General features: G+C 46.2%; 2 protein-coding genes and 1 long non-coding RNA gene across 4 annotated transcripts in view; 1 reads left to right on the top strand and 2 right to left on the bottom strand.

Moving 5' to 3' along the window:
- Positions 1–27,541, top strand: part of LOC120639009 — a 60,753-nt gene that overhangs the window by 26,643 nt on the left and 6,569 nt on the right. Inside the window, exons 3-4 of one of the 2 annotated variants that reach the window (XR_005661091.1) lie at positions 5,096–5,178; positions 9,195–9,315. This is a non-coding gene — a long non-coding RNA (uncharacterized LOC120639009). The remainder of the gene's footprint in view (positions 1–5,095; positions 5,179–9,194; positions 9,316–27,541) is intronic. The other variant, XR_005661092.1, reaches the window with a different exon arrangement.
- LOC100081435 (toll-like receptor 5) lies at positions 260–13,634 on the bottom strand. The gene is made up of 2 exons (XM_029046993.1): positions 13,577–13,634; positions 260–3,075 (listed from the first exon to the last, which is right to left on the bottom strand). The coding sequence occupies exon 2, from the start codon at positions 3,069–3,071 to the stop codon at positions 492–494; it is 2,580 nt and encodes an 859-aa protein (XP_028902826.1). The 5' UTR covers positions 3,072–3,075; positions 13,577–13,634; the 3' UTR covers positions 260–491.
- LOC100081459 (toll-like receptor 5) lies at positions 14,978–26,172 on the bottom strand. Its single transcript, XM_039914772.1, has 2 exons — positions 25,968–26,172; positions 14,978–18,536 (listed from the first exon to the last, which is right to left on the bottom strand). Exon 2 carries the CDS (start codon positions 18,527–18,529, stop codon positions 16,625–16,627), a length of 1,905 nt encoding a protein of 634 aa, XP_039770706.1. The 5' UTR covers positions 18,530–18,536; positions 25,968–26,172; the 3' UTR covers positions 14,978–16,624.

Raw genomic sequence — 27,541 nt, 5'->3', positions numbered from 1 at the left:
TCATCCCCTCCTTGTTGGAAATGTCAGAAAACACCAAGTTGTCATCTTGGCTGCCTTCCCTGGTATTTCTGAACTCTTCTGCCCAGAGAAGCATTGTGGCCTAGTGGAAAGAGCACCAGCTTGGGAGACAGCGGCTCCACCACTTGTCTGCTGAATGACTTTGGGCATGTCACTTCATTTCTCTGTACCTCCGTTACCTCATCTGTAAAATGGGGGATTAAGACTATGAGCCCTATGTGGGACAGGGTATGTCCAGCACGATGATCTTGTATCTACCCCAGCACTTAGTACATTGCCTGGCACAAGTAAGCACTTAAAAAAGACTGTAAAAAAATGATAAAAGGCCCTTTCTCCTGAGATTTCCCACCTCGGCCAGCATATCTTGCAGGCTTAGGAGTAGACCTAGCTACAAGCAGAAAATGGCACGGCGAGTCTCGATAATGAATCTAGCCATTACCAGGCCTCATGTAGCTTCCTCCTTCCTGTCATGGCTAAGATGTCATTCTAATAGTTTGCAGCTCTATCTGGTTGGCTTTCTTTTTCACCTCCTTTTCCTTTAGCACAGATTGGGAGAGTTTATCTAGAAACCACCCAATGTCCTGAAGATTCTCAGGCCACTTCAAGTAGTGTTGCCTCTGGATAAAGACCCTAATGGGTTGGTACTTCATCAGCTGATACTGAGAGAGTGATCCTGCCACTACCATGATTAGTCTATCCTTAAGGTCAGAGAAATATCTGCTCTGGGCAAAATTGAAGGCTTCAATACACCAGCCGTCTTTGAGGAACTGCCTCGTGACCACGCAAATTGTCTTTCTGCTGTTCCAGATGGCATCTCGGATGTTGCTAATATGATCTTCTCCTGGTAGGAAGTCTCTTTCTTCAAAGCACAAGTTAAATCTGTTGTTGTCATTGTACTGGGAGTCCAAGTGCATGAGAAAAGCTCTCTGGACCCACTCAAAGTCCTTGCCACTGAAGCACAAATAAGCATCATACTTACACGCATTTGATTCTGTCCTTTTTGGACGATCTCCTAACACCAATCTTGTGACGGTTTTGATCCCAGTGAAACAAAATCCCCGAAACTGTGTGTAAACGATGACACTAATTATGATCAGGAGCAAGGTCACAGTAAAGAAAAGGAAAAGTGAAAACTTGAGTGGCCTTAGGACTTCTTCTTCATCACAATCCTCCAAGGAAACGGAATAGAGTGAGACCCCAGAGAAGGAGTCTGGATACACACAGTACATGTCCTTGGGTGACCCCAAAAAAGTGACATTTGACTGGTTTAGCCAGCCTAGAAAGTCTCTGAGCTCACACTCACAGATGTACCTGTTATGGGTTATATCCAGAACTTGCAGGGACATGAAGAGGTTAGGATCAGGAGAAAACAACTGGTTTCTGGATAAATCCAAGAAGACTAAAGTGTTAGGTAAATCACCATGGGAGAGGGAAATCAATCGATTGGCATTCAGGCTAAGGATCTGAAGTGATTTCAAGTTACTGAAAACACCCGGTGGAAGGAAACTGAGGTAGTTGCTATTCAGATAGAGAACTCTGAGATGAGAAAGCCCCTTAAAAACATCCCAGCACGACCCTGACTCCCAGACAAGTTGCAACATATTTTCCCCGAGAAAAAGCTGCATCAAGCTGAAGTTCTCTTTGAAATGATAATTTTCATAACAATAGGAAAACCGATTTTGATTTAAAATGAGAACCTGGAGATTTGGAATTTGGAGAAGGAGGTACAGATCTCCCAAATCTTCCAGTCTGTTTCCTGCCAAGTGTAGAAATTCCGCCGAGTTGATACGGCCTTTCAGATGTACCAGTTTGTTACCAGCCAGAAAGGCACTGTCAATGCTTGGGAGAAAATGGATTTCTTTAATAGCATTGTCGCGGAGATCTAAGGTTCTTAATTCTTTCAGGTGGGTGAAGGTCTGGTCCTGAATTGCCCCAATGTGATTTTGCTGTAGATCAATATACTTTAGGTTAGGGAGGCCATCAAAATTGGAATTGTAAAGTTCACCTAGCAGGTTGTATGACAAGTTGAGAACTTGGAGAGTGTCGAGGCCATAAAATGCTCCTTTTTCAAACCTGTTTATCTTGTTGTGGGTGAGACTTAGGACTTTTAGTTTTTTGAGGGCCCAAAAGAGCCGGTCCCCGAGAGAAAAGATAAAGCCATGTGAGAGGTCCAGCTGAACCGCCGAACTTCTCTCGAGCCCTGAGAAGGTGTCGCTGTTGGGGTCCTTGATGTTATCAAACCCAAATCCCGAGCCCATGATGTGGTGGCGGAGCACCAGCGAGGACACCCGTGTCCCGTTGATGGCGGCACAGAAGTCTCGCGTGATGTCGGCAGACCAGCCGTTCCCTGAAACGTCCAGGGTGTCGAGGAGGATGTTCCTGAATGGGTTCCCACACGCTCCCCAGTCGACAGACCTGCGGCTGAACAGCTGGTTGTCGGCAAGGTTCAACAGGAAGAAGTGTTTTCCCCAGAGGCTCTGGAGATCCCTTTCGCACACGGAGGTGATCTGGTTTTTTGACAGGTCCAGGGTCTCCAGAGATCTCAACTCCCGAAACGAGGCGTGAAGGGGAAGACTTTGGATGCGGTTTGTGGACAGATCCAAGCGGATCAAGGAACGTAAGTCCCGCAAATGGCCGTCCCTGAGCACGGACTCCGAGAGGCCGCAGTAGAAGAGACGTAGCTCGAGCAGATTGGACAGTCCCCGGAAAGCGTCGGGATCCAAGAAGAGCTTTGGATTGTATCCCAAGTCCAAGACTTTGAGATTGGGCAGGTTCCTGAAAGCGTCTCTGTGGATGGCCAGAGCAGCGGTTTGGTTCCCGAGCTCCAGCAGCTCCAGCTTCTCCAGCAGAGGGAAGGAGGTGGCGTTCACTGTCCTGATATGGTTGAAGGCCAACAGAAGCCTCACTGTGGTGTTAGCGACCAGGGGCACCCGAGTGAGGTTGCAGAAATGGTACACGGCAATGGGTCCCGTGGTGGAGCAGGGCAGAACTCCTCGTGCAGGGCTGGCTCCCAACAGCATTCCCGAGAAGAGCACCAGGGGGAGCCACATCATGACTCTACAAGGAAGGAACAGGAGGAAAAAACATTATGCTTTATATTGGAATGAATGCCCATCAGTAAGTTCACATGCCTAGAGACTTGAGTTGAAATTAGGCATCTTCATGTCAGTTTTACTATGATGCCGGTTGGTTTTACTATGGCCAGGACTTCTTTCCCCTTATTTTTCTGGTGCTTTGAAGATGGACTCTCTGGCTTGACTACCAGCCTTTCAGAAAAATGCTCGGAGTGGGTTTTCTGCCTTCCTGAAACATCATTTTCTTTAGTATTTTATAAATCCCAGGTGTTGTGCGAATATAACATTTCCAAATTGATGGCTTTAAAATGTAAAGCTAGGCTAAGATAGGTTAATGTAAAGATACACAGAGGGGGCAGTGGAAGGGCCAGCTGGGGAGAGGCAGCCTGGAAGAGGAGAGGAAAGTTTCAGGAGAGAATTGTCCTGTGAGGTACCTCGCTGTTTGTGCCATCACTGCCAACACTTTGTCTTTGAAACCTCATCAGTCACAGACACCAGCTTGTTCCCCTCACCCACTGTTGAGAACAATGCTCAGGTTGGGAGGGGAGTGTTCTTTTTAATTTTACTGCTACATCTCCAAGGAAGCTTCTGTTTTTAATTGTACTCTCCCAAGCACTTAATTCAATGTTCTGCACACAGTAACTGCTCAATAAATACCAATTATTGATCGATTGATTGATCTCTCATCTTCCCCAGGTTATATTCCCACAGTTGCCACTTCAGCACTCATATGCTACATAAGTACCATGGCTTTCACAACTACCCATAACACTTACATACAAAATTTATATACCCTATTACTTGAGCATTTACTCATGTACATATTCCCCCTTTCCTTCCTCTTCCTAGTGGAATTTCTTTTATTGCTTATCTCTCCAGCTAGCTTCCTTGAGAGTAGGGAAATTATCCTGTTGGTCTCTCCCAAAAGCTTAGTACAGTTCTTTGCATACAAAAGATAATATTGACTGACTGATTAATGGAAACCTCGCTGCAGCAACAGAAAGCATAATATGAGCATCACAAATCATATTACACTGTCTTGGTTCTCCTGTCACTTCTGCCTGTGAAGAAATATTCCCTTTGCTGATATTCCTTGCAGCCATATACCATAGGCTCAGCATAAACAGTATAACGAATAATTAACCAAAGCACTGCAGGCCCCCAACTGGCTGGAAAAGCCTAAACGATTCATAGAATAAGAGTCATGCAGTAAGAAGTGAGTCGTTAATTTACAAGAAGGCTAATCTCATTAATTTCCATTATTGATTGACTGTTTCACTAGCAAAACAGATTACCCAGAAGAATCATAGCAACTCTTAAGAGTTCAAGTTTCTGCCCTGAGAACAAAACAATACAACTGAAGATGCTTCTTTTGGAGTGCAAGTGATTTGTGGTGGTGTTTTTAATAGACTTTTGAGGCAGTGAAAGACTAGAGCAGAGGCCTCTGGCAAGCATGTTTTATTACACTAAGAAGAATCTTGTCCTGTCAGTCAACTTTAACTGAACTATCCATTTTCCAATAAAAAGAAAATATCAGCAAGATTAATTCAGTGTTGCTGTAAACAACTGAAAAAAACCATAAAAGCTTTGATGGTCGGAGGAAAAAGAGATCCTCATTTATTTGCTTGCTAATTCTTTCTAAATCCCGGTTGGCCCAATATTTTGGCTTTAAACAGGAAGATTGTCAGTAAAATAATGCATTTCCTTCCCTGTGATAATACTGCCATGATGACTTGAGTTTTTTCAAAGAAAACTTATTTCCAGTACTTATCCAACTTATTTTCATTTTGGCATTTCAGTTTAAACAAATCACATTGCAGTAATCAGATTTGCTTATTAAATTTGTTTCCTCCATCGTAAATGAATCTTAACATCATCTTCAGTGGTATTTATTGAACACTTACTATGTGCAGAGCACTGTACTAAGCATTAGAAAGAAGACGGTACAATAGAGTTGACAGAGGAGTTCCCTAACCACAATAAGCACCCTTCTCTCCCCTAAGGGCTTCGTTGGTTCAGCAGGAAGGAGAGTGTCATGTTATCCCCAACAATGCCCTATGGAGAGAAGCCTGACAAGTAGCAGAAGGTAAGGGGATATTTCAATGTATCAGGGCCCTTTGACTGGCTTATAGATGGCTCCCAGGAGGTGATTAGCTGGGCTATCGATCAATTAAAGGGGGGGGGGGGCAAGGCAGGGCGGCATGAGCACTCGCATCCTTTCCTCTGTAACCCTACTGGACTCTTACTCCTCTTTGAAGTTTCTTTGCCTGTTCTTGTTTCTGTATTCTGACAGCATTTCCAAGGCTCTCTGTAGAGTTAAATCGTTTTCCTGCGTTTGTGTTTTCTCCAACTCAGATTAGTAAATTCCTAGGGAGGAGACACTATGCCCTCAGTGTTTAACATCGTGCTCTGCATCCTTTATGTACAATTCAAGTGATATGGGTAAACAGAAGAATCAATCAGGAGGATTTACTGAACGCCTACTGTGTGCAGTACCCTGTACCAGGCACTTGGGAGCATGCAGGAGAATTGGAAGACATGATAAATGATCAAATGCAGGGAAACCAGGGGAGGAAAACATAATTTACGATCAGTCGATTGTATTTATTCTCTGTACGATGTGCAGAGAACACTGTACTAAGCATTTGGGGAGAGTATAACAGAGAACCCCCTAGAGATTACAACTCAGATCAACCACATCACATTGTTTTAAAAGCCAAAGCACAAGTGATTAAATAAATACACCCACCATCCCAAGGAAAACAGTGGGTAAGAATCATGAAGTTCTACTCCATATGTCAGATTCTTCCTCATACTAGGATACTATGGCAAGACCTGGGCTCTTCAACTCAGAAAGGGGACCACAAGGATGACTAATTGTGGCCTTACCTAAAGTCAGGGGAATGGACTAAATGGCCTCTCAAGCTTCTTTACAGCCATAAGATTCTAAGTTTGGGGTCTGAAGTTCTAGGGAATATCAAATGTTCTAAAACTAACTGAGGCTGAATCCAGGATAAGTATGAAAAGTATATATGTCTGTGGCAAAGACAGTTAATGTGACAACCACATTTCTGACAATTATTGCTCTATCAGCTGCAATGATCCCTTATCTGGCTTCTCATTTTCACCATGCAGACAGAGAATTCTAGCAAGGTTAAGGCGAATAGGGCACCAGAATTGGATTAGATAATTTAAGCCATGAACTGCAATGTTTTCTTTGTCTTTCCTATTTAAGATGATGCAACTAATAGTGACTCATTGTTCTTGAATGTGCCTAAAAATCTTTGATTTGTGACTGCAGATAGCACACCATCTGGCATTATCATCAACAGCATTTATTGCATGCATACTGTGTACAGAGCATTGTCCTATATGCTTGGGGAAATACAGATGTTTAAGATATTTAGTCCCTGCCCCTAACTAGCTTATAATAATAAAAATAATTGTTATTTCCTAAGCACTTACTATGTGCCCAGCCCTGTCTAAGCACTGCAGTAGATAAAAATACAATCAAACCAGACACAGTCTCTGTCCCACACGAGTCTCACATTCTAATAGGGAGGGAGAGTAGGGAGAAAAAAGGAGACAAACTGCCAAATACGCAATGACGGTAATACTGGAATCTCCTGTCTTAAATGATGGATGAGCCTTAATCAAGGTATGAAGATGAGACCCAAGGTGTATACAATGGGCCTGTCACTCATGTTCCTGCTGGGTCATGGGGTGCAATAAGCGAGTAGGGCAAGGGTGCAGCACATAGAGAAGCCCGCTGTGTGACCTTGGGCAACCCACTTGACTTCTCTGTGCCTCACTTACCTCACCTGTAAAATGGAGATTAAGATTCTGAGCCCTCTGTGGGACAACCTGATTACCTCGTATCTACCCCAGTGCTTAGAACAGTGCTTGGCACATAGTAAGTGCTTAACAAATACCATAATTATTATCATGTAAGAATCTTACATACAAAATCCACTTTTTAAGGTATTTCTTTCTCTAGTGCTTACTGTGTGCCAGACACTACGAAGCCTGGGGGTAAATAGAAAATAATCAGATTGGACACAGTCCCTATCCCACATGGGGTTCATAGTCTTAATCCCCATTTTACAAATAAGGTAACTGAGGCACAGAGAAGTGAAGCAACTATTCCAAGGTCACACAGCAGACAAGTGGCAGAGCCAAAATTAGAACCCAGGTCTTTGGATTCCCGGGCCTGTGCTCTTTCCACTAGGCCACGCTGCTTCACATCTGGGCAAAGTGACCGCAGCATAGTTATGGGGCTACAGCACAGCATTGACACTAGTAGGCGGTTTCCAGGGTAGCTGTTTTGGTAGCTGCTGGGTGGCCTTCCCTGTCCACTTTAGCCAGCTATTTTCATGATTCATACTAAGCTTGTCCACAAGTAGGATGCTGTACATGGTTCTTTGGTGAGCAACCTTCAACACTGATGACACTAACCCAGCAGAGATATCCTGACTTTTTTTTCAACCCCTCTTATCTATCCCCACCACAATAAGGGGTGTGTGTGTGTGGGGGGGGGGTGATTTGCAAGTGGTAAAATAATATTAGCATAGATCCAAATGATAAAATGAAAGTAAACAATTGAATAATTAAAAAATAAACATATACACATCTGTTAAGGGCACATAATCAGGAAGCTGTTTCAACTCTGTTCCCTCAGCTGGCTTTCTTACAATTGTCTCTTTTGAACCCCTGCTAGGAAGCACTCAATACAGAAGAGAGCACACTCATCAGGTTGAGATGCCAAAATGGTGACCAGATTTTAAAGCAAATCATTCTGAAAATTCTGCAATGCTGTCTTTTTATCCAGGGGAGGGAAAAAAAACTTGAAGTCGTGGTTGTAGGTGGTGGTGGTCAGGAGTAGACTTGATGAGGAAGGAGGAGGGGAATTCCAGCCTAGAACCTAAGAATTGATAGATGAAGAGCCACAAAATGTCCTCCGGAAGCTACACTGTGGCTCCTGGGGAATCAGTTAGCCAAACCCTCATTCAGCCAGGTAGCCATTCAGCTAACTATTGAACCCTCATGGCATCCAGAATTCAACCCCTAACCTTCTGGTGTTTCAATCCAGGGAAAGATAGGCCCAACACAAGTAAATCCACACAAACCCTACACAGGACCAACTATAGCTAATGAAATACTAATTAAATGGGGAGATAGAAAGGACAAGTGATATGAAGGTTGCTGGAGCGATGAATGAAGCTGGAGCTAGATTAGGCTACAAAGACGGATGAGAATGTGAAGTGGGGTTTTGAAAGAGAGGAGGGACATAGCTTGGTGAAAAGGGGTGTGGGAGGCATCCAGGAATGGAGAGCAGTATGAGTGAGAGTAGCTCTGAGGTGGGAGAAGGTCAGTAAAATTGCTTGGCTGGAGAGGAAAAGCAGGCACCAGGCCAGAGATAAGGAGGAGTGGGAGGTAACTGAATGCCAGGGAGGAAGGTGGAAGGAGGAGAAGCAGCGTGGCTCAGTGGAAAGAGCCCGGGCTTGGGAGTCAGAGGTCATGAGTTCGAATCCCAGCTCTGCCATTTGTCAGCTGTGTGACTGTGGGCAAGTCACTTACCTTCTCTGTGCCTCAGTTACCTCATCTGTAAATGGGGATTAACTGTGAGCCTCACGTGGGACAACCTGATTACCCTGTATCTACCCCAGCGCTTAGAACAGTGCTCGGCACATAGTAAGCGCTTAACAAATACCAACATTATTATTATTATTAGTTGACTCTGAAGCCCAAGGTTAGAGAGAGGTCATAGGCTAAACTATGGAATTTCTATGGCGTGTTATGGCATGTATGTAGAACTTGCAAGGGAGCTCTGTGGAGAATTTAGGACACTCCTGGTGCTATTTTGCAAATGACAGAACTTAGTTTCCAGAACTTCAAGTCATGCAAACTGACTAGCAATCTCCAGCACTTGTGTGCTTATTTATACCCTCCCTGAGCACTTTGGTATATAGGTTATTTAATTTTCCATTCAATTACTTCATACACACACACCCCTGCGATCTGTGGCAGAAGAGTCCCATGCAGAGTTGAATATATTTGCCATTTCCCGTGAGGGCATTTATGGGATTATTAATTGTGTTCCAGGGGTATATACGCAGAGGTGTGGAAGACTGAAGTTATGATATAATTATTCCGGAGGACACCTTTAAAGACTTCAGTGGAACTGGGCCACCTTGGAAGTTGAACTCCTCATTCCCAATTAAAGGTAACTGAAAACTTAATTACTACAGCCTTGCACATAGCCAGGCACACAGAGAAATAGTTTGTCAGTGTAGTAGAAAAATGGTGATTTTGTTACCTGCTGAACACTTAAGCGGAGTGTGAGACAAAAAGAAAGTTATTTGGGCTACTGAATTATTTTGTAGTTATTTGCAGGGTTGAGTTCCTTTGTATCAAAGGCATTGGATCCAAAAGACAAAACAGGAAAAGCACAGTCAATGCAAACCTCGATATTTCTGCCAATTACTGTTAATTAGGCTAATGAGACTAGCAAGAAAGGGGTCATAGTCTCTTCTGTTTGGGTTGAGATTCCTTTAGCTGAAATTCTTGGCCAGAAACAGAGAAGGTTTGCTTGTTTCGCTAATTGGTCAGGCCTAAAGCTCTGAGCTAAATGTCTTCCCAGTAAATACACAAAGCTTTGCTGCTTCAGCATGAGCCTTGCACTCTGTGCATCACACTTGGATAGAGAATCACTTAGGCAAAGGCTTGCATTATGTTGATTTAATGTTTGGCCTTCAACAAATATAATAACAATAATAGACTTTTTGGCAGTGCCTAGAGATCCTGAGCTCTGCTCTTGCTGGCAACATGTAGGCTTTGTAGCCGAATGGAAGATGAGTATGTGTTCCCTTGGCCCTATAGCCCTGCTTGGCTGTGATGAAAATTTAGTTCATTAACTAATAAGCGCCAATAGAGAATTTTACCCAGAATTTCAGGAACTGTAAAACTGTTTGATCAATTTAAAGTGCACATTTGAAGATAAATAATGATTGCCTATGGCTCTAGTGAAGACAGGGCAATAAAATTGTACCATGGTGACTTACAGTGGGGTACTTTTACCCATCTGTTTGCAGTAATATAGTATTAATCCAAGTCAGTACAATAGATATAGAGAAGTTAAATTTTTGATCAGTGACAGCAACATGTGGACAGATGGACCGATTCTGATTGCTGGAAAACAAAATTGCTGGGCATGAATTGGATGTTTTGGTCAACCTTGCACATACACAGATTGTGTGTGTGTATGTGTGTGTGTATGTATGTTATGGACATGTGTGCATGTGTTGATGTGCATGTGTATGCAAACACGTATACACATTTCTTTTTGATGGTCTGTGGCCATTCTTCACCAGTTTGGCAGATTGGAAAACTGAAGTTTACATCTTCATGTATAAGTTGCGTTTGTCTATGTGGGCCATTAGAAAGATAGCTTCTACTCAAAGCGCTGTGAGCTTAGCCGGAGAAAAAAACAAATAACAGAACTGAAAGATTGTTTTTGCTAAAGAGAACATTTGCTTCTTTCTGTCTGAAAAGTTTTTAAGAAGATTATCCTAAGTAAAAATCTACCTCTCCACCTCTGACCCCTCTCCTTCTCTGCGGTCTCATATTTCTTCCTGCTTTCAGAACATCTCTACATCCTGCCGACACCTCAAACTTAACATATCTGAAACAGAACTCCTCACCTTCCCATCTAAACCCTGTCCTCCCCTTGATTTTCTCATCACTTTTAGACATTACCATCCTCTTTTGCCTTATCCTCAACTCACCTTTCGTTCAACCTACATATTAATGTCACCAAATCATGTTGGTTCTACCCTCTCAGCATCTCTAGCATCCATCCCTTCCTCTCCATCCAACTGCTGCCATGCTGATCCAAGCACTATCATATCCTACCACTGCATCACCCTCCTCACTGATCTCCCTGCCTCCGGTCTCTCCCCCCTCCAGTTTGTACATCTCTAGGCTGCCCAGATCATTTTTCAAAAAAAAATTTAGTCCATATCTCCCCACTCCTCAAGAGCCTCCAGTGGTTGCCCATCCACCTCTGCATCAAACATAAACTGCTTACCATTACCTTTAAGGCACTCATTCATTCATTCATTCAATTGTATTTATTGAGCGCTTACTGTGAACACAGCACTGTACTAAGCGCTTGGAAAGAACAATACAGCAAAACAGTACGATACACTCAATTAGTTCTTCCCCTCGTACCTTACTTTGCAGATTGATTATATCCCAACTCATACACTTCACCCCTCTAGCACCAGCATACTCATTCCTCCTCATTCTTGTCTCTCCTGCTGCTGACCCCTTGCTCATGTCCTCTTTCTGTCCACAGTTCTCCCCGCTTTCAAAGCCCTTCTTAAAAGTCACATCTCTAAGAGGCCATCACTGGCTGAGCCCTCACTTCTCTTACCTACTCACCCCTCTGGATTGCCTATTCACTCAAACCTGTACCCCATAAGCATTTGATATTCACCTCCCCATCACTGCACTTATGTATATAGCCTTATGATGTGTCATTTCCTCTATCTGTAATTTTTCAGCATTTCCCCCTCTAGACTTCTTGAGGGAAGGGATCGTGCCTACCAACTCTGTTGAACTGGACTCCCCCGAACTTTTAGTTCAGTGCTCAGCAGTTATGGATTCATTGATTAGAATGGCAGCAAAGAGCACAACCAGCTACAGTACTAGTGGGGACAGTGCTCAAGATGATTGTGACAGTACAACAGAAGCTTCAGGGCAGAGGGAGAGCCAGGAGGAGGGTCAGGGCTATGGTTCTTCACCCCGCGGGCCCCAAGCTGGCAGAGGAAGTTACAGGGATCCAGCCCTCCCAGAACTGTTCTGTGGCTGTTCTAGCTTTGATTGGGGTTTCCGGGGGTGGGGCTTGGGCAGAGCTACCCCGGGTTGGGAGACGCAGGGGACAGTAGTAGGAGATTGCCTCTGATTCCCGGAGTGGTCCCAATGTGAGATGTGGGACAGAGCCTGGGTCCGATTATCTTGTATCTAACTCAGGACTTTAGCACAGTGTTTGGCACATTGTAAGCATTTAACTAACACAGTTATTATTACTTCTGTCAAGGACCTTGGCCCAGGCTAGAGTGAACTGCTTAGGAGGCAGCCCTGTGGCACTTCCTTTAGTCCCAGAATAGCCCCGAGGCCAAAGTTCTCGCAGGGGAACCGTGAGATCCCTGGGACTGGGGAGGCTCTGCTCTGCCCCGAGACACGGATGGGGTTTCCTCTCCAGCTGTCCACTTCTCGGCCTGGAGCACCCCGAACCCCAGTGGGGTGATCCCGATGGACAGAGATCCAGAGTTGGAAGCCAGCCTCATTCCACCCCAGAGTATGTGATGTCATCGCGATTGGAGGCCACCCTGACCCAGCTGCAGCTCCAGCTGGCTTTGCTTGGGTACTCTTTAAGCCCGAGTTCAGGAATAGTAAAAGAAGAGATTTTTAAGGATAATAATAATAATAATAATATTTTGTTACGTGCTTACTACGTGCCAAGCACCGTTCTAAGCGCTGGGGCAGATACAGGCAATCGGGGTGTCCCACGTGGGACTCACAGTCGTAATCCCCATTTTACAGATGAGGTAACTGAGGCACAGAGAAGTGAAGAAGTGACTTGTCCAAAGTCAACCAGCTGATGAATGGCGGAGACGGGATTAGAACCCACGACCTCCGACTCCCAAGCCCATAACTCTTTCCACTAAGCCACGCTGCTCTTCAAGGATGCCAATTCATTCACATTCACGTGATAGAGGGTTGTGCGTTTGTGTGTGCAGGCCCACAGCGAAATGCGTGACAGAGGTTAAACTCTAGCCATGAAGTTCTACTTTTAAGGGATGCCGTCTCAGTGCCGGATGGCACACCGTTGCCCTCTCCTAGATTCAGAGGACCAGTAATTTGGGGGTTGCATTAGCACAGATCCACGAAATAGATCCTTGAAATCTAAGCGAGCTAACCCAAACTCCGGGGACCCAAGGCTCTCCCCGATTAATGTTGTTTCAGTTGAGTTTCCCTGCAGACTGCCTGGAACTTCCTTCGCCCTCCGCGGAGATCTTCTTTTACTGTATTTATAATGATGTCCGCGTCCCCCCCGCCCCGTCCCTCCCCCCCCCCCCCGGGGGGGGTTCTTGGTATCTTTTGCACCAAGAGGGAGTTTTCATCGGATCGGCGTGATTTTGGCAGGGGGCCCGGCCGTGGTAAAGCTCTGTGGTTTTCCAAGGGGGAGGAAATCTGAAGGCGGGGCGTCTTGGCAAACGGCCGGGCAGGTTTGGGGGAGCCCTTCCCCGCGTGCTCCAGGGTCACCCTTCGCCCCTGCCCCCCTCCGGGTGCCCAGGAACCAATGCCCACCCCCCGCGTGGGCCCGGGACACCTCCCTCCCTCCCTCCCTCCCTCGCGTGCCCAGAAAGGTGCCCTCTGTCCCACCGCGTTTGCCCCGGGGTCCCGGGGTCCCTACCCACTTGGCCAGGGCAGGTTGTTGTCTCCTTCGGACCCGGGGCTGCTCCTCCTCCTGCTCCAAGTGCCACCCTTCTCCCTTCCTCCCTCCCCCCCGCCCCTCGTCCCAAATCCTCCCTCCCTCCAGACCCTCCTCGACCCTCCCCCCGGCTCCGCCCTGCCGGGAAGGGCTGAATGTCCGGGCCCGGCGGGGGTCGGGGGTCCCGGGCCGGGGAGGGGTGTGTGTGGTCGGGGGCGTTGGTCCCGGGGCGGGGACGGGGTCGCCGGGAGGCGGGGGTCCCGGGGCGGGGAGGGACCGCCGGCAGGGGGCGTGTGTGTGGCGGGGGGCGGGGTTGGCCCTTGGGGCCGGTGGCGGCCTGCTCGACTCCTTTGTGGCAGGGCTCAAAGCCACAGCCTTCCCCCCGCCCGGCCCCCACGAAGCCCAGGGACGGAGCCAACACAGTCATCAACATCATCATAATGTTGGTATTTGTTAAGCGCTTCCTATGTGCAGAGCACTGTACTAAGCGCTGGGGGAGAAATAGGGTCATCAGGCTGTCCCATGTGGGGCTCACAGTCTTCATCCCCATTTTACAGATGAGGGAACTGAGGCCCAGAGAACTGAAGTGACTTGCCCACAGTCACACAGCTGACAAGTGACATTCGAACCCATGACCTCGACTCCCAAGCCCGGGCTCTTTCCACTGCTGCTCCTCTAACGCCCTCTACGATGCCCCTTCCATCTCTGGCATTTTTGCCATCCCCCTTGAGCCTTGCCACGCGGTTTAGGGGATAGAGCCCGGGCTTGGGAGTCAGGAGGACCTGGGTTCTAATCCCGCCTCCGCCCCTTCTCCGCCGGGCGGCCTCGGGCAAGTCACTTCTCTGGGCCTCAGTCGGCTCATCTTTGAAATGGAGATTGAGACTGAGAGCCCCACGTGGGACAGGGGCTGCGGCCAACCCCGTCGGCTTGCATCCACTCCGGCGCTTAGTACAGTGCCTGGCGCATAGCGCTTAACAAATACCAGAATCATCCCGATTATTATGAGGACCGAACATGCAACGCACAGAGCCGGCAAGGCGAGTCGGCGATGCAGCTAGGTGCTGAGCGGCAACGAAGCCGGGCCAACCTGTTGGCTTTCTGCCGAGAAATGGGCCCAGATAAACCGGTTTTAGGTCACGATCCTGGGCGACCCCGGTGGGAGATGATTAGCCCGGGCAGGGCTCGGCTCCCTCCACGTGGACCAGCCGCTTCCAGGTGCCGCAGGGCAGGCCCGAGGTCACCGGAGCCGCCCTCCTCCTCCTCCGCAGAAAAACAGCAACCCCCAACATCAAAGTACAAGTAGGTATATATATATTTTTCTCCTTTTAAATAAGAGTTCCAACTGTCGCGCCTGTTTGGGTGTGCAAAAAAAAAAATAGACATTTTGTCACTGTCTGTTTCACTGCTTTAATCCCTTCTTTTGCTGCGTTTTTCTTAACCCCAGGTGCGGGATTTTTTTTTTTACCAGATTACCAAACAGATGTTTAAGAGGAAATAAATATGTTGTAATCATTCAGTAGGTAGAGAGGATTAACTAAAGATTCTGGAATTTTCGAGGGTCTGAAGCTCTGTGGATTTTGGGGTGTAAAATGGGCCGAGTTTATTAGGTGGGCCGTGGTTCATTCAGTTGTATTTGAGTGCATACTGTGTGCAGAGCACTGTACTAAGCGCTTGGAAAGTACAATAAAGAGAGACAGTTCCTGCCCACAAACGGCTTTTGGTCTGAAGCTACTCAAAGGACAGATCTAGTTACCAAATGCAAAATGAGCCAGAATGTTGCGGCACCCAATTGACTGGGCAGTGTAGGTGGTGCTTCAGGACTTCCGTGGCCTTGACGGTTGTGCCACAATCAATCATATTATTTATTTTTAATGGTATCTGTTAAGCATTCGTTACGAGCTAGGCACTGTACTAAGCACTGTGGTAGATTCAAGCTAATCGGATTGTGCACGGTCCATGTCCCACATGGGCCTTACAGTCTTAATTTCTGTTTTACAAATGAGGTAACTGAAGTACAGAGAATCATACAGCATGCTGGCATGTGGCATAGTCAGGATTGGAACCCAGGACCTCTGACTCCCAGACCCATGTTCTTTATACTAGGCCACACTGCTGAGCTGTGGAACTTGGCAGCAGAAACAAAGTTGGGGCTGGGGGGGATGGGACATTCTAGATGTTTAAAAGTGCCAGACCCAAAGGGGTACTTGTACCAGAAGAGGGAATGATCAGCTTCAAACCAGACCGTACAGTATAAAACCAGATGACAGGCCACTCTTCGCACACTCTATCAACCTTGTAATCTCCTTCCCTACTATAAGTGAGCTGTCCTCTGTTTCAAAATGGCAAAACTCACTTTTCCCACGCAAACTGATTCCATGAAATCTACCCAGAAAAGCCTTGCCTGGCTCCAATCACTCTGATCCATTCAGTTTCCCCTTCCACTCACCACTTAGATAGGCATATAGTGTGTTGACATGACTTCTGTTGTTTGGCTTCATATGCGCTTTTATGCTTCTTTCACTTGTGTGATTTATTTGGGTATTGAGGAATTTGGGTCTTTTTTTTAAAACTTCTCCGGGTCAGGAGCCATGTCTGCTTTTTGTTTTCATTTTCCCCTGTATGGCGATCTGCACACAGTAGCCATGGAGTTAATTTATTGCTTTGACTGATTGATTTGAAGTTGGGTGGTTAATCCCAGGCCTTACTGACTGTGCATCATTAATAATGGCAATGCTTAGTGAACCTGGGAATATAGATGGAAAACAAACTCACTTCAGAATCTGCTTTGAGTTGCCAAGAATGCAGGGAGGAAAGGCCAAATCTGGGTGGACCAAACAGTTGCGTCTTTTTAAAAAAGTGATATCAGAATCCCTTGTTTACAGAATCATATTAGTTTGGGTTATATTCTGAATTGTTCTGATTGGAGGCATTAGGAGGGAATAGATGACTTCTCGCAGACCTTCTCGGCTCTAGGATGTTGAATCTGTATCAGAATTTTGGAGAAGAAACTGGGAAGTGAAAACTGAAGTGCTTTCTAGATTTCTTTTTCATTGCAGCCCTTGGTTGAAACTGAATGGAGTGAAACTCCGGATAACGAGTCGGGGTATGCACAGTACATATCTTGGGCAGATTTAAACAAGGTGACATTTGTTTGACTCAGCCAGTCTATAAAGTCTCTCAGCGCACATGTACAGATGTACCTGTTGTGTGTTAAATCCAGGACTTTCAATGCATGGAATAGTTTGGGATCTGGAGAGAGCAGTTGATTTCTGGATAAATCAAGTTTCTCCAAATTTGCAGGTAAATCGCTGTGAGAAAGTGATGTTAGTCTATTGGAGTTCAGGTTAAGTATCTGAAGTGATATCAGGCCTCTAAAGACTCCCGGTGGAAGGAACTTAAGGTTATTGCTGTTTAAGTAGAGTACCTGCAGACGAGAAAGCCCGTTAAACACATCCCAGCACGACCCTGTCTCCCAGACAAGTTGCAACATATTTTCCCCGAGAAAAAGTTTCAGTAAGCTTGAGTTCTGTGAAAAATGGTAATTTCCATAACAATGGGAAAACCGATTTTGATTTAAAATGAGAACCCGGAGATGTGGAATTTGGAGAAGGAAGTACAGATCTCCCAAATCTTCCAGTCTGTTTTCTGCCAAGTGTAGAAATTCCGCCGAGATGATACGGCCTTTCAGATGTACCAGTTTGTTACCAGCCAGAAAGGCACTGTCAATGCTTGGGAGAAAATGGATTTCTTTAATAGCATTGTCACGGAGATCTAAGGTTCTTAATTCTTTCAGGTGGGTGAAGGTCTGGTCCTGAATTGCCCCAATGTGATTTTGTTTTAGATCAATATACTTTAGTTTAGGGAGGCCATCAAAATTGGAATTGTAAAGTTCACCAAGCAGGTTGTATGACAGGTTAAGAATTTGGAGAGTGTCGAGGCCATAAAATGCCCCTTTTTCAAACTTGTTTATCTTGTTGTGGGTGAGACTTAGGACTTTCAGTCTTTTGAGGGCCCAAAAAAGCCGGGTGCCGAGAGAGAAGATAAAGCCATGTGAGAGGTCCAGTTGAACCGCCGAACTTCTCTCGAGCCCTGAGAAAGTGTCGCTGTTGGGTTCCTTGAGGTTCTCAAACCCAAATCCCGAGCCCATGACGTGGTGGCGGAGCACCAGCGAGGAAACCCGTGTCCCGTTGATGGCGGCACAGAAGTCTTGCGTGATGTTGGCGGACCAGCCGTTCCCCGAAACGTCCAGGGTGTCGAGGAAGATGTTCCTGAATGGGTTCCCACACGCTCCCCAGTCGACAGGCCTGCAGCTGAACAGCTGGTTGTCGGCAAGGTTCAACAGGGACAAGTGTTTTCCCCGGAGGCTCTGGAGATCCCTTTCGCACACAGAGGAGATCTGGTTTTTTGACAGGTCCAGGGTCTCCAGAGATCTCAACTCCTGAAACGAGGCATGAAGGGGAAGACTTTGGATGCGGTTTGCGGACAGATCCAAGCGGATCAAGGAACGTAAGTCCCGCAAGTGGCCGTCCCTGAGCACGGACTCCGAGAGGCCGCAGTAGAAGAGACGTAGCTCGAGCAGATTGGACAGTCCCCGGAAAGCGTCGGGATCCAAGAAGAGCTTTGGATTGTATCCCAAGTCCAAGACTTTGAGATTGGGCAGGTTCCTGAAAGCGTCTCTGTGGATGGTCAGAGCAGCGGTTTGGTTCCCAAGCTCCAGCAGCTCCAGCTTCTCCAGCAGAGGGAAAGAGGTGGCGTTCACTGTCCTGATATGGTTGAAGGCCAACAGAAGCCTCACTGTGGTGTTAGCGACCAGGGGCACCCGAGTGAGGTTGCAGAAATGGTACACGGCAATGGGTCCCGTTGTGGAGCAGGGCAGAAGTCCTCGTGCAGGGCTGGCTCCCAACAGCATTCCCAAGAAGAGCATCAGGGGGAGCCACATCGTGATTCTACAAGGAAGAAGCAAGAGGAAAAAAAGTTCTGTAAATATATAGGACGGACTGTTCTGAAAAGGAAATCAATCTGTCAGTTATATTTATTGAGCACTTACAGGGTGCTCTACACATGTACCAAGCGCTTGAAAGGTTGGACAGGAGAAAAACTTTGGCTCCTAACCCCACAACTCACTCTGTCTGAGGATTATTAGGCCCCGAGGGAGGGATTTCTAAGCAAATAAAAGACCCATCATTACTTTGACAGGATACGACCTAAAGGAGGAGGCAGGTCATAGCAAGACTATCTGTAGATTCACCTCTAAGAACCATAAAAACTCCTAATTACAAATTCAAGTGACAGCTCCACATAGTTTTGCAGAGATGTACACATAACAGGAAGTAGTAAAGGTAGATGATGTCATTGGGTGAAGGAGGGGATATTGGGTAGGACAGTGCGTCCTTGGCAAGATATTAGAGACAAAAGTAGAGCATGTTTGAGAGAAACATTGAGGTCCATCCCTAACCCTGAGGCAGGGTGTAAGGAAGGTAACTATCACACCGTACCCTCAAGCATGCTAGTTGATGATGGGGTCTCCTGTCTTAAATGGTGGTCAAGGCTTGGTCCAGTCCCGAAGCCGGGGTGAAGGAATTCATTAAACCGAAAGGGGTTTGCACACCACTACTCACTTCCACTCTCTCATCCCTTGCAATTTTGGGTGCAAAGAGTGAGCAGAGGGCACCCAATGCGAAGTATAGGAAACCTTTTCACCCGCACTTCCCATTTACGGCAGAGGTTACAGCAGCATATATAGCCAGGACTCTGGTGCTGGTAAGACTGTGAGTCCCCCGTGGGACAACTTGATTCCCCTGTGTCTACCCCAGCGCTTAGAACAGTGCTCTGCACATAGTAAGCACTTAACAAATACCAACATTATTATGAGAAGCAGCGTGGCTCAGTGGAAAGAGCACGGGCTTTGGAGTCAGAGGTCATGGGTTCGGATCCCGGCTCAGCCACTTAGCAGCTATGTGACTTTGGGCAAGTCACTTAACTTCTCGGTCCCTCAGTTACCTCTCTGTAAAATGGGGATGAAGACTGTGAGCCCCACGTGGGACAACCTGATTCCCCTGTGTCTACCCTGGCGCTTAGAACAGTGCTCGGCACATAGTAAGCACTTAAATACAAATACCAACATTATTATTCCAGAAGTTTCCCAAAATTGGAGAGGAGAGGAAGAGCTGGGGATTACCGTTAATGATCACAATAATGATAATAACTGTGGTCTTCGTTCAGTGCTTACTATGTGCCAAGCACTGCACTAAGTTCTGGGGTAGATACAAGGTAATCAGACTATGGGACTCATAGTCTAAGTAGAAGGAAGAGCAAGTATTGAATCCCCATTTTGCAGATGAGAGAACTGAGGGACAGGAAGAGAAGTGACTTGCCCAGGGTCACACAGCAGGCAAATGCCGGAGCCAGGATCACAACCCAGGTTCTCTGACTCCCAGGCCTGTGATCTTTCCACTAGGCCAGACTGTTTCTCAGTTAGGGAGAGATGATGAAAGTTGAGTACAGGGATGGGCAGCTATGATAATGATTGAGGTCTTTTCTCTTCTCAGGGAGAGAGGGACAGATCTAAAGGAATTGGAAGAGAGAAGGAGGTAGATCAGTGAATTCTTCTTCCCTCACTGTTTAGGAACAAACATCACACCTAGATCATTATCCTCTGCAGTTTAATATGTTCAGTGTAATGATGAGTGTACTGTGCCATTTAACTGAAGCACCGCAGGCAACGTAATGACAGGCAAATAAATACACTTTATGTAAAAGAAGAAGAAAAGGGGCCATCCATTTTAAAGTGGGATGATCCCATTATGTTCACCGATTAGCTGTTCAATAGTGGAAATAGATTGCTCAGAAGCATTTCAGTGAAAACACTTCAAGCTTCGTCCCTGAAGACAAAACTTAAGTGATTTGTGGTGGTATTTTTTGTAGACCTTAGGGCTCCTGCAGATTACATCAAGTTAAGTGTTCAGTCGTATCTGCCAACTTTTCCTAAGGTATCTTTCCCTAATTACAAAAACATTTGACTGGGCAATAAGTGTCATATAAAACCAAGGGAAGTGATTTTCCTCATCCTTTTATTCAGAAAATATCCTTTATAATTTTTAAATTGCCAATTGGCTCTCCCCATTATTTTAAATATTAAGATTGCTCACAGAAAACTAAGACTTTTCCTTTATCTGGATTAAAACCGATTATTTTCCAAGTCATTTTATCTGTCAGTATTTCACCATATTTTAGATTCTTTTAGGTTTTGCACAGCATAAACAGTGAAGGATAAAAGTGCACTTCAGCCGTATTCCTGAATTCCTTCATACAGTTCCTGTTGAATTGCTGAAATTTCCACCCTTTTAAAGGAGGTTTTTTGAAATTAGGGTGATTGACAAGCAACTCGGTTTTTAAAGAAGCGTGGGATAAATAGTATAACAAATATTAATTTTTTTAGAATGTTTCAGTTCAGGTTTTGCAGTTGAGAGGGTGAAAATTATAGCAAGTTTTGGGGGAATGTGAAAAGTTCACAAATTTATATGGCATTTTAAGTCCCAAGAAAAGTTTCATTAAGCATTCTTTAAAATATTACGGGAGTTGTCACCTATCTGACATGCACCTTATCCCTAGTCTTTAAAACTAAGCTATTTTTCACACCTCTTATATAGGTCTTTTTTTAAATGGCATTTGTTAAGCACTTACTATGTGCCAGGCACTGTACTAACTGCCAGGGATCGCCTTTGCCAACCATAGTTTTTCTAGCTGTGGTTCTGGATATTACACTTCATGTTTAGTCTACTGTACTGGATGGGCGGTCACAACTCTAGAGTTTTGAGGAACCATGGTTTTTTATGCCTGTGTACCGTGACAGCTCCCTGACTGACTAGTGCTAGCCCAAGCACTTTCAACTCAAAATCTGAACTCGGGCCTCGAGGGCGAAGGAGTGGTAGGGTCTTAGGCCTCAAAATAATCCCTTTCCTCTGTCCCATGCCCTACAGACAACTAGTGGGTACACCTACACACACACACACACACACACACACACACACACAGAGTGACAGGGCCAACAAAAGGAGAGGGGCCAAGGGAGAATTGTAGGAGAAAAGTAATGAGAAAGAAGGAGAGAAAACTGAGGAGGAAAGAAAGAATGAGTATTTCCACTAGGAGTTTCTGAAGAGCTGTACTTCAGCAGTCTGATGAGTATTTAAATTTTGTTTTGTGTGAAATGATGACTGGTTCTTTGGCTTCTCATGCTTACTGCCCATTTGCCCATGATAGCTATTAAGAGCTGTGGAACCATTGCTTTTTTAATGGTATTTGTTAAGTGCTTACTATCAATCAGTGGTATTTATTGTGTTTTCTATACCTAGAGGACTGCCAGGCACTGCTGTAAGCTCTGGGGGAGATACAAGAAAATCAGGTTGGACACAGTGCTTGTATCATGTGGTACAGTATTAATCCCCATTTTACAGATTGAGCCACAGAGAAGTTAAGCAACTTGCCCAAGGTCACACAGCAGACAAGTGACAGAGCCCGGATTAAAACCCGGGTCCTCCTGGCTCCCAGGCCCACGCTTTATCCATTAGGCCATGCTGCTTCATGTTGCCTCCGTAGTAAAGACCCTGACAACATGTTCCGTGTAAATTAGAAAACCATATAAGGAGGTGAGGGGCAGAGCCACAATACTAGGGAAGCAATATGGCTTAGTGGAAACACAAGGCTGGGAGTCAGAGGTTATGGGTTTTAATCCTGCCTCTGATACGTGACTGCTGTGTGACCTTGGGCAAGTCGCTTAATTCCTACAGACCTCAGTTACCTCATCTGTAAAATGGTGATCAAGATTGTGAGCCCCACGTGGAACATGGGCTTTGTCCATTCTGATTGGCTTGTACATACTAGTGTCTGGCACATACTAAGTACTTAACAAATACTATGAAAATACTATGGTGGGTTAGGGATAGAGGAGGAAGTGATGAAAAGAAATTACAAAACAGAAATGTTGGTCTGGGAGAGATTATTGACTGCAAGAAACAGAGAACTGTCAATAGGAACCTCAGCCAATATAAACATAACTTTGCTGTCAGGGGATTGCTGTGCTCAGTGAGTTGTGAGGCTTGGAGCCAGGAGAAAGGAAAAGAGGTGTGTGAAAACCCAAGCCACTGGTATCTTAGCTGTACAGGCTGTTGGCTCAGCAGGGATTAAACCTGAGGGATCCAAGGCAGGTGGAGTGGGTGAACCTTGAAATTCATTCATTCAGTCGTATTTATTGAGCTCAGTAAAGGCTAATAAGCCTTGTAGGCATGGGAGAGTGACCAACCCTGGGGCAAAGGTTGGCAAAGGAGGGCAATTGCTCAAGTCCTTCCTGCTCAACTAATTAGGAGCTACCAGTTTTGCCCTACTATTGGGGCTGGGTAGGATCAGGCAGTCACAGGAACAGATCTACCCATATAAGGAAGCAGATCAGAGTAAGGGAAGGGGAAGGGAAAAGTACTGAAAGATACAGGGAAGGTACAAAAGGGGAATGAAGAGTTGTTTGGGCCCTGGGCATATTTCCTTGTTGGGGCTTCTGGCATGCGGGTGGGGAGGGTAGCAGCGTCGGGGAGTGGTGAGGGAGGAAGCCTAAAACTCCAGATATTTAGAACTTCCAGAATTCCAGAGTCTTTATCCCCAGAGGTGGAATCTGCTTACTGGGCATGCTCTCAGCCGCAGTCACCGAAACAGCATTAGAGGACTTCTTGCCAAGAAAAGGCCCAAGTTCAGACTCAGGAAATATCTTAGAGGCGAAAAATGGGCGGAGGGCTGAGGTCGGGGCCAAGACAAGGTGGTAGAGTCCTCCATGCTCATGTGCTGCTGTTGAAGTATACAGTGGCAGGTATTGGAGATGCTTCAAATCTAAACAACCTGCCTAAAATGGGTGAAATGATATTCTTCAAAAAAATAGTTTTTCTGCATTTTAAAGCCCTCCTAGGTTTTTCTTTATTATCTCCTAGCCAGTCTCTTTTCCAGAAGCTCTGGGACTCCTGTCACCCAGGTAGGAGTCCTTCCATATGTTGGAGGGAGAAACAGGGGAGATTGGGTTTTTCAGAGACCTGAGCATCCCATTTCACCCCTGGGATAAGGCTGGGAACTACTCTGCGGTCCCACTCCCTGCTCCTCCACCTTCCCCGAGTGTGATCCAGGACATGGCAAATTCCATTTACGCTGCCAAATGATACTAGAAAAGTGAGATCTCGTCGATGGAATTTGTTCAGTGCCAACTGAATGCACAGCACTGTACTGACTGCTTTGGAAAATACACTCAAAGCAAAAGAATTAGTCCCTGACCTCAGGAAAGTTACAGTCTAATGAGGGAGGCAAATTTTGATTCTGTTTACTTCTTTCATTTCCAAAGCATTTTCACATTATCTCAATTTTGTCCTCACAGTACTTCTGCATAGTAGGAAAAGACAGATATTATTTTTCCCGGTTTCCTGATGAAGAAACTAAGGGGAAGAGAGGTTAAATAACTTGCCCAAGAGATCATAGCAGGCAAGTGGAAGAGCCAGGATGAGAACCTGGGTTCTCTGACTCCTAACATCCTGTTGTTTAAGTATGTCTTGTTTTTTAAAAGTAGGAGGTGAATAGCAGGGATCAGCAGACCTGCAGTTTCCTCCCCACCTTCCCCCTGCCCCAGTTCTGGCCAAGGACCTACCCTGACCCCAGTGGATGGCCGGGGGGGGGGGCCCCTCAGCATCCCAGGTGAGCGGAGAGACCCAGCCCCAGATGACTGGTCAAAGCAGCTAACACTGGTTGTCAGTCCACTGGGCCAAGTTTGGTGCCCTGAAGATGGAGTTAAGATTGGCTTGTCAGTGATCAAATTTTAGGCATTTTGTTTTTATATACTTTCAACATTAGATCCTTTTTTAAAGTAATTTATGCTTCATCCCTGAAGTTCCTGTAAATGGGACCCGCATGGATTCAAAAAGACAGCAGACTTTGAGTGATGAGTGTCCACAAAACCTCTGTCTGGGGCACCCTTTTCTCCCTGCTCCAGTCACCCTCTGTCTCCCCACTCTCCTCTGTCCCATCACATGTTCAACCACTCTAATTGGCTTTTATATCATCGTTATCAATGGCCCAAGCACTGTACAGTACTATGTCCTCGGGAAAGCGCAATAGAGTTAATAGACATGGTCCCTGCCCTCAAGGTTCTTGCAGCAGAACCTTGTAGAGGGGTAGACAGACATTTACCTTGACTACCTGATGTAATTATTTTTGTGTCTGTCTCCTTCAGAGAGTAGGCTCCTTGTAGGCAGGAAATACACTTCTTCAAATGGTGCATTGTAGCCAGTGGGCATGCAAATGCTACTCTTATTACCACTAGAATACCTTCTTGGTCTGTGCACTCTTTTAGGGGGCATTGGGTAGGTGGGGGGGCGGAAGAGGAGAGCTCAGTGTATTTATTCAGTCTTGGGCCTGGCCTCTGATTTCTCACCTTTGCTCAGTTTTTACTTCCTCTTTGCAAATGTCCTGGCAACCCTTGGTCTGGACATGATGATGATGATGATGATGATGGTACTTAAGCACTTACTATGTGCCAAGTGCTGGGATAGATACAGAGTTATCAGGTTGTCCCACAAAGGGCTCACAGTCTTAATCCGTATTTTACAGAGGAGGTAACTGAGGCACAGAGAGGTGAAGTGACTTGCCCAAAGTCACAGCTGACAAGTGGTGGAGTGGGCATTAGAACCCATGACCTTTGACTCCCAAGCCCGGGCTCTTTCCACTAAGACACGCTGCTTTCCAACCTCTTAATAATTGGTCTCTTAGAATCAGACCATCAGGTGCTTGTTGAGTCATTCTAGAGGGCTTCACAACCTGCTGGGCCAACCTTCTTGTTGTCATTTTCAAAAACCCTGCCTTTCCAGGCACGTCTGATTCTAGAGTTACGGTAATTGGGTTTACTCTTACCACAGGCTCACTCTTAGCACATCTGGATTTCCTCTTTCATAACAGGGACCGGACCCTTTGTTGCAAAATTTTCATCCAGCGGGAAAGGAAGGTTAAAACTGGTCGAGCTAAGATGCATTTCAGAGGTTGCACTTGGCAGTCACTGGTTTGAGGCCTTTTGGTGTCCCACAAGGCTCACTGGCATGGGGAAGCCCAGCTCTGGGAGAGAATCAATGAGGAATAGTTTGGGAGCGAGGCATTGACAAAAATACAAACTTCACTACCTGCAGTATGTCTTCGTGCTCTCTCTTTACTTTTTCCTCCCCACATTGCCTAGGACTGAGCTCCGCACCCAATGGAGGCTCCATAAATTCTCATGACTACATGAGTCTTTCTGGAAGGGTGACCTTCACCTTGACCCCGCTCCCAGTCTCAGCCAGGCTTTGCAACACGCTTGAATATTTTACCTCAGCAGGTGGCTTTCTCTTCTTCTATGCGAGAAGGTCCCCGGAAACTCGAATCTTCTGGCCCAGGAAGGTCAGCTCCAACAGTCTAGCGCCCTACGGGATGCACCCACCTCCCCTATCTCCTTCATGCGCTGTGTCCCAAGGAGGCTGAGAGCTGGCCGGTCTCTGCTGACTTTGACGGTCACTACTCTCAGGGACGTTTATGCCCTGGTCAAACTCTTGTTTACTTTTTGACAAGGACTGCCCACTTCCAGCCCCTCCCACCCAAGTTAAGCGAGGCATAGAGCCGGAAAAAGGGTGCAAGACCCACTGGACCAGGAGAAACTTCTAGGCAGGGGATGACGAAACCGTCCAGGTCAGCTGGTTGGCTGTTGTTCTTAAAGCTCTTCAGGGAGGGAGTTTCCATGGCCTCCCAGGGCAATTCCTCTGTCTTCTCCTTTGCCCCACCCTCCCCCCAGTCAGTAAATCAGTCATATTCAGTGAGCATCTACTGTGTGCAGAGCACTGTACTAAGTGTTTGGGAGAGCACTAATCATTCTGGGATATGTTTAGTGATTATTTCCTTCCTTTTTGTGTTTCCTGGGGTTTTTGTTACTATCCGCACTACTGATGTTTTCTTCCTTTTACCTCTCTTAGATTGATTCCTTGCTTGTGGTCCCAAACTCCCTTCACAGAGTACCCTGTAGAAAGTGGGAAGAATGTCAGTTTGGGATCTGGAGGAGAGGGAAAGGTGTCTTTGATTCTTTCCTCTCTTGTAGCATTTGGCTCCATTTGCCCAGTTCCCTAAGAACTGTACAGCACTCACATTGATAACTGCAGTTGAAGCCCAGATCCTGAGAGTAGGGGCGTGCGTGCGTGCGTGTGTGTGTGTGTGTGTGTGTGTGGTGTTTGGGTTGTGGGGGGAGAGGGAGATGGGGAGATGGGGGAGGCAGTGCAGTATCCATGGGTTGGAGTTGGAAAAGGTACTTGTGGGCACTCACTGCTGTCCGAAAGCCCAACAGTATTTTCAGAATTTAGTATCTGAAGAGCAAATAAGCAGTATGGCCGAGTGAAAAGAGCATGAGCCTGGGAGTGAGTGGTCAGGGGGTTCTCATGGGGTTCTAATCCCAGGTCTGCCCTTTTTTTAATGGTATTTGTTAAATGCTTACTATGTGCTAGGCACTGTTCTAAGAGCTGGGGTAGATTCAGGCTACTCAGGTTGGACACAGTCTATGTCCCTCATGGGGCCCACAATCTTAACCCCCATTTTACAGAGGAGGTAATTGAGGCACAGAGAAGTTAAGTGACTTGCCCAAGGTCACACAGCAGACAAGTGGCAGAGTTGAGATTAGAACCCAGGTCCTTTTGACTCCCAGGCCCATGCTCTTTCTCCTGCATTCTCTAGCACATCCAATATCTCTCACCCCTAACCAAGGCAGGGAGGCTTGACCTCCTCCTCCATGGATACTGTTTTGGTTTCCATCATGAAAACAAGGCACTAGGAAAGCAACAGCTCAGTTTAGCCTTCAGTTGCTAAATGAAGCCCAGCCGAGCATCCCTGGGCATTGAGCTCTTCCTAATCACCGATGACCGTA

This window comes from Ornithorhynchus anatinus, chromosome 19 (assembly GCF_004115215.2).
Source record: "Ornithorhynchus anatinus isolate Pmale09 chromosome 19, mOrnAna1.pri.v4, whole genome shotgun sequence".
Classification (NCBI taxonomy): Eukaryota; Metazoa; Chordata; class Mammalia; order Monotremata; family Ornithorhynchidae; genus Ornithorhynchus; species Ornithorhynchus anatinus.
Note: the sequence above shows the minus strand (reverse complement) of the source record. Positions and strands in the feature narration are given on the sequence as shown.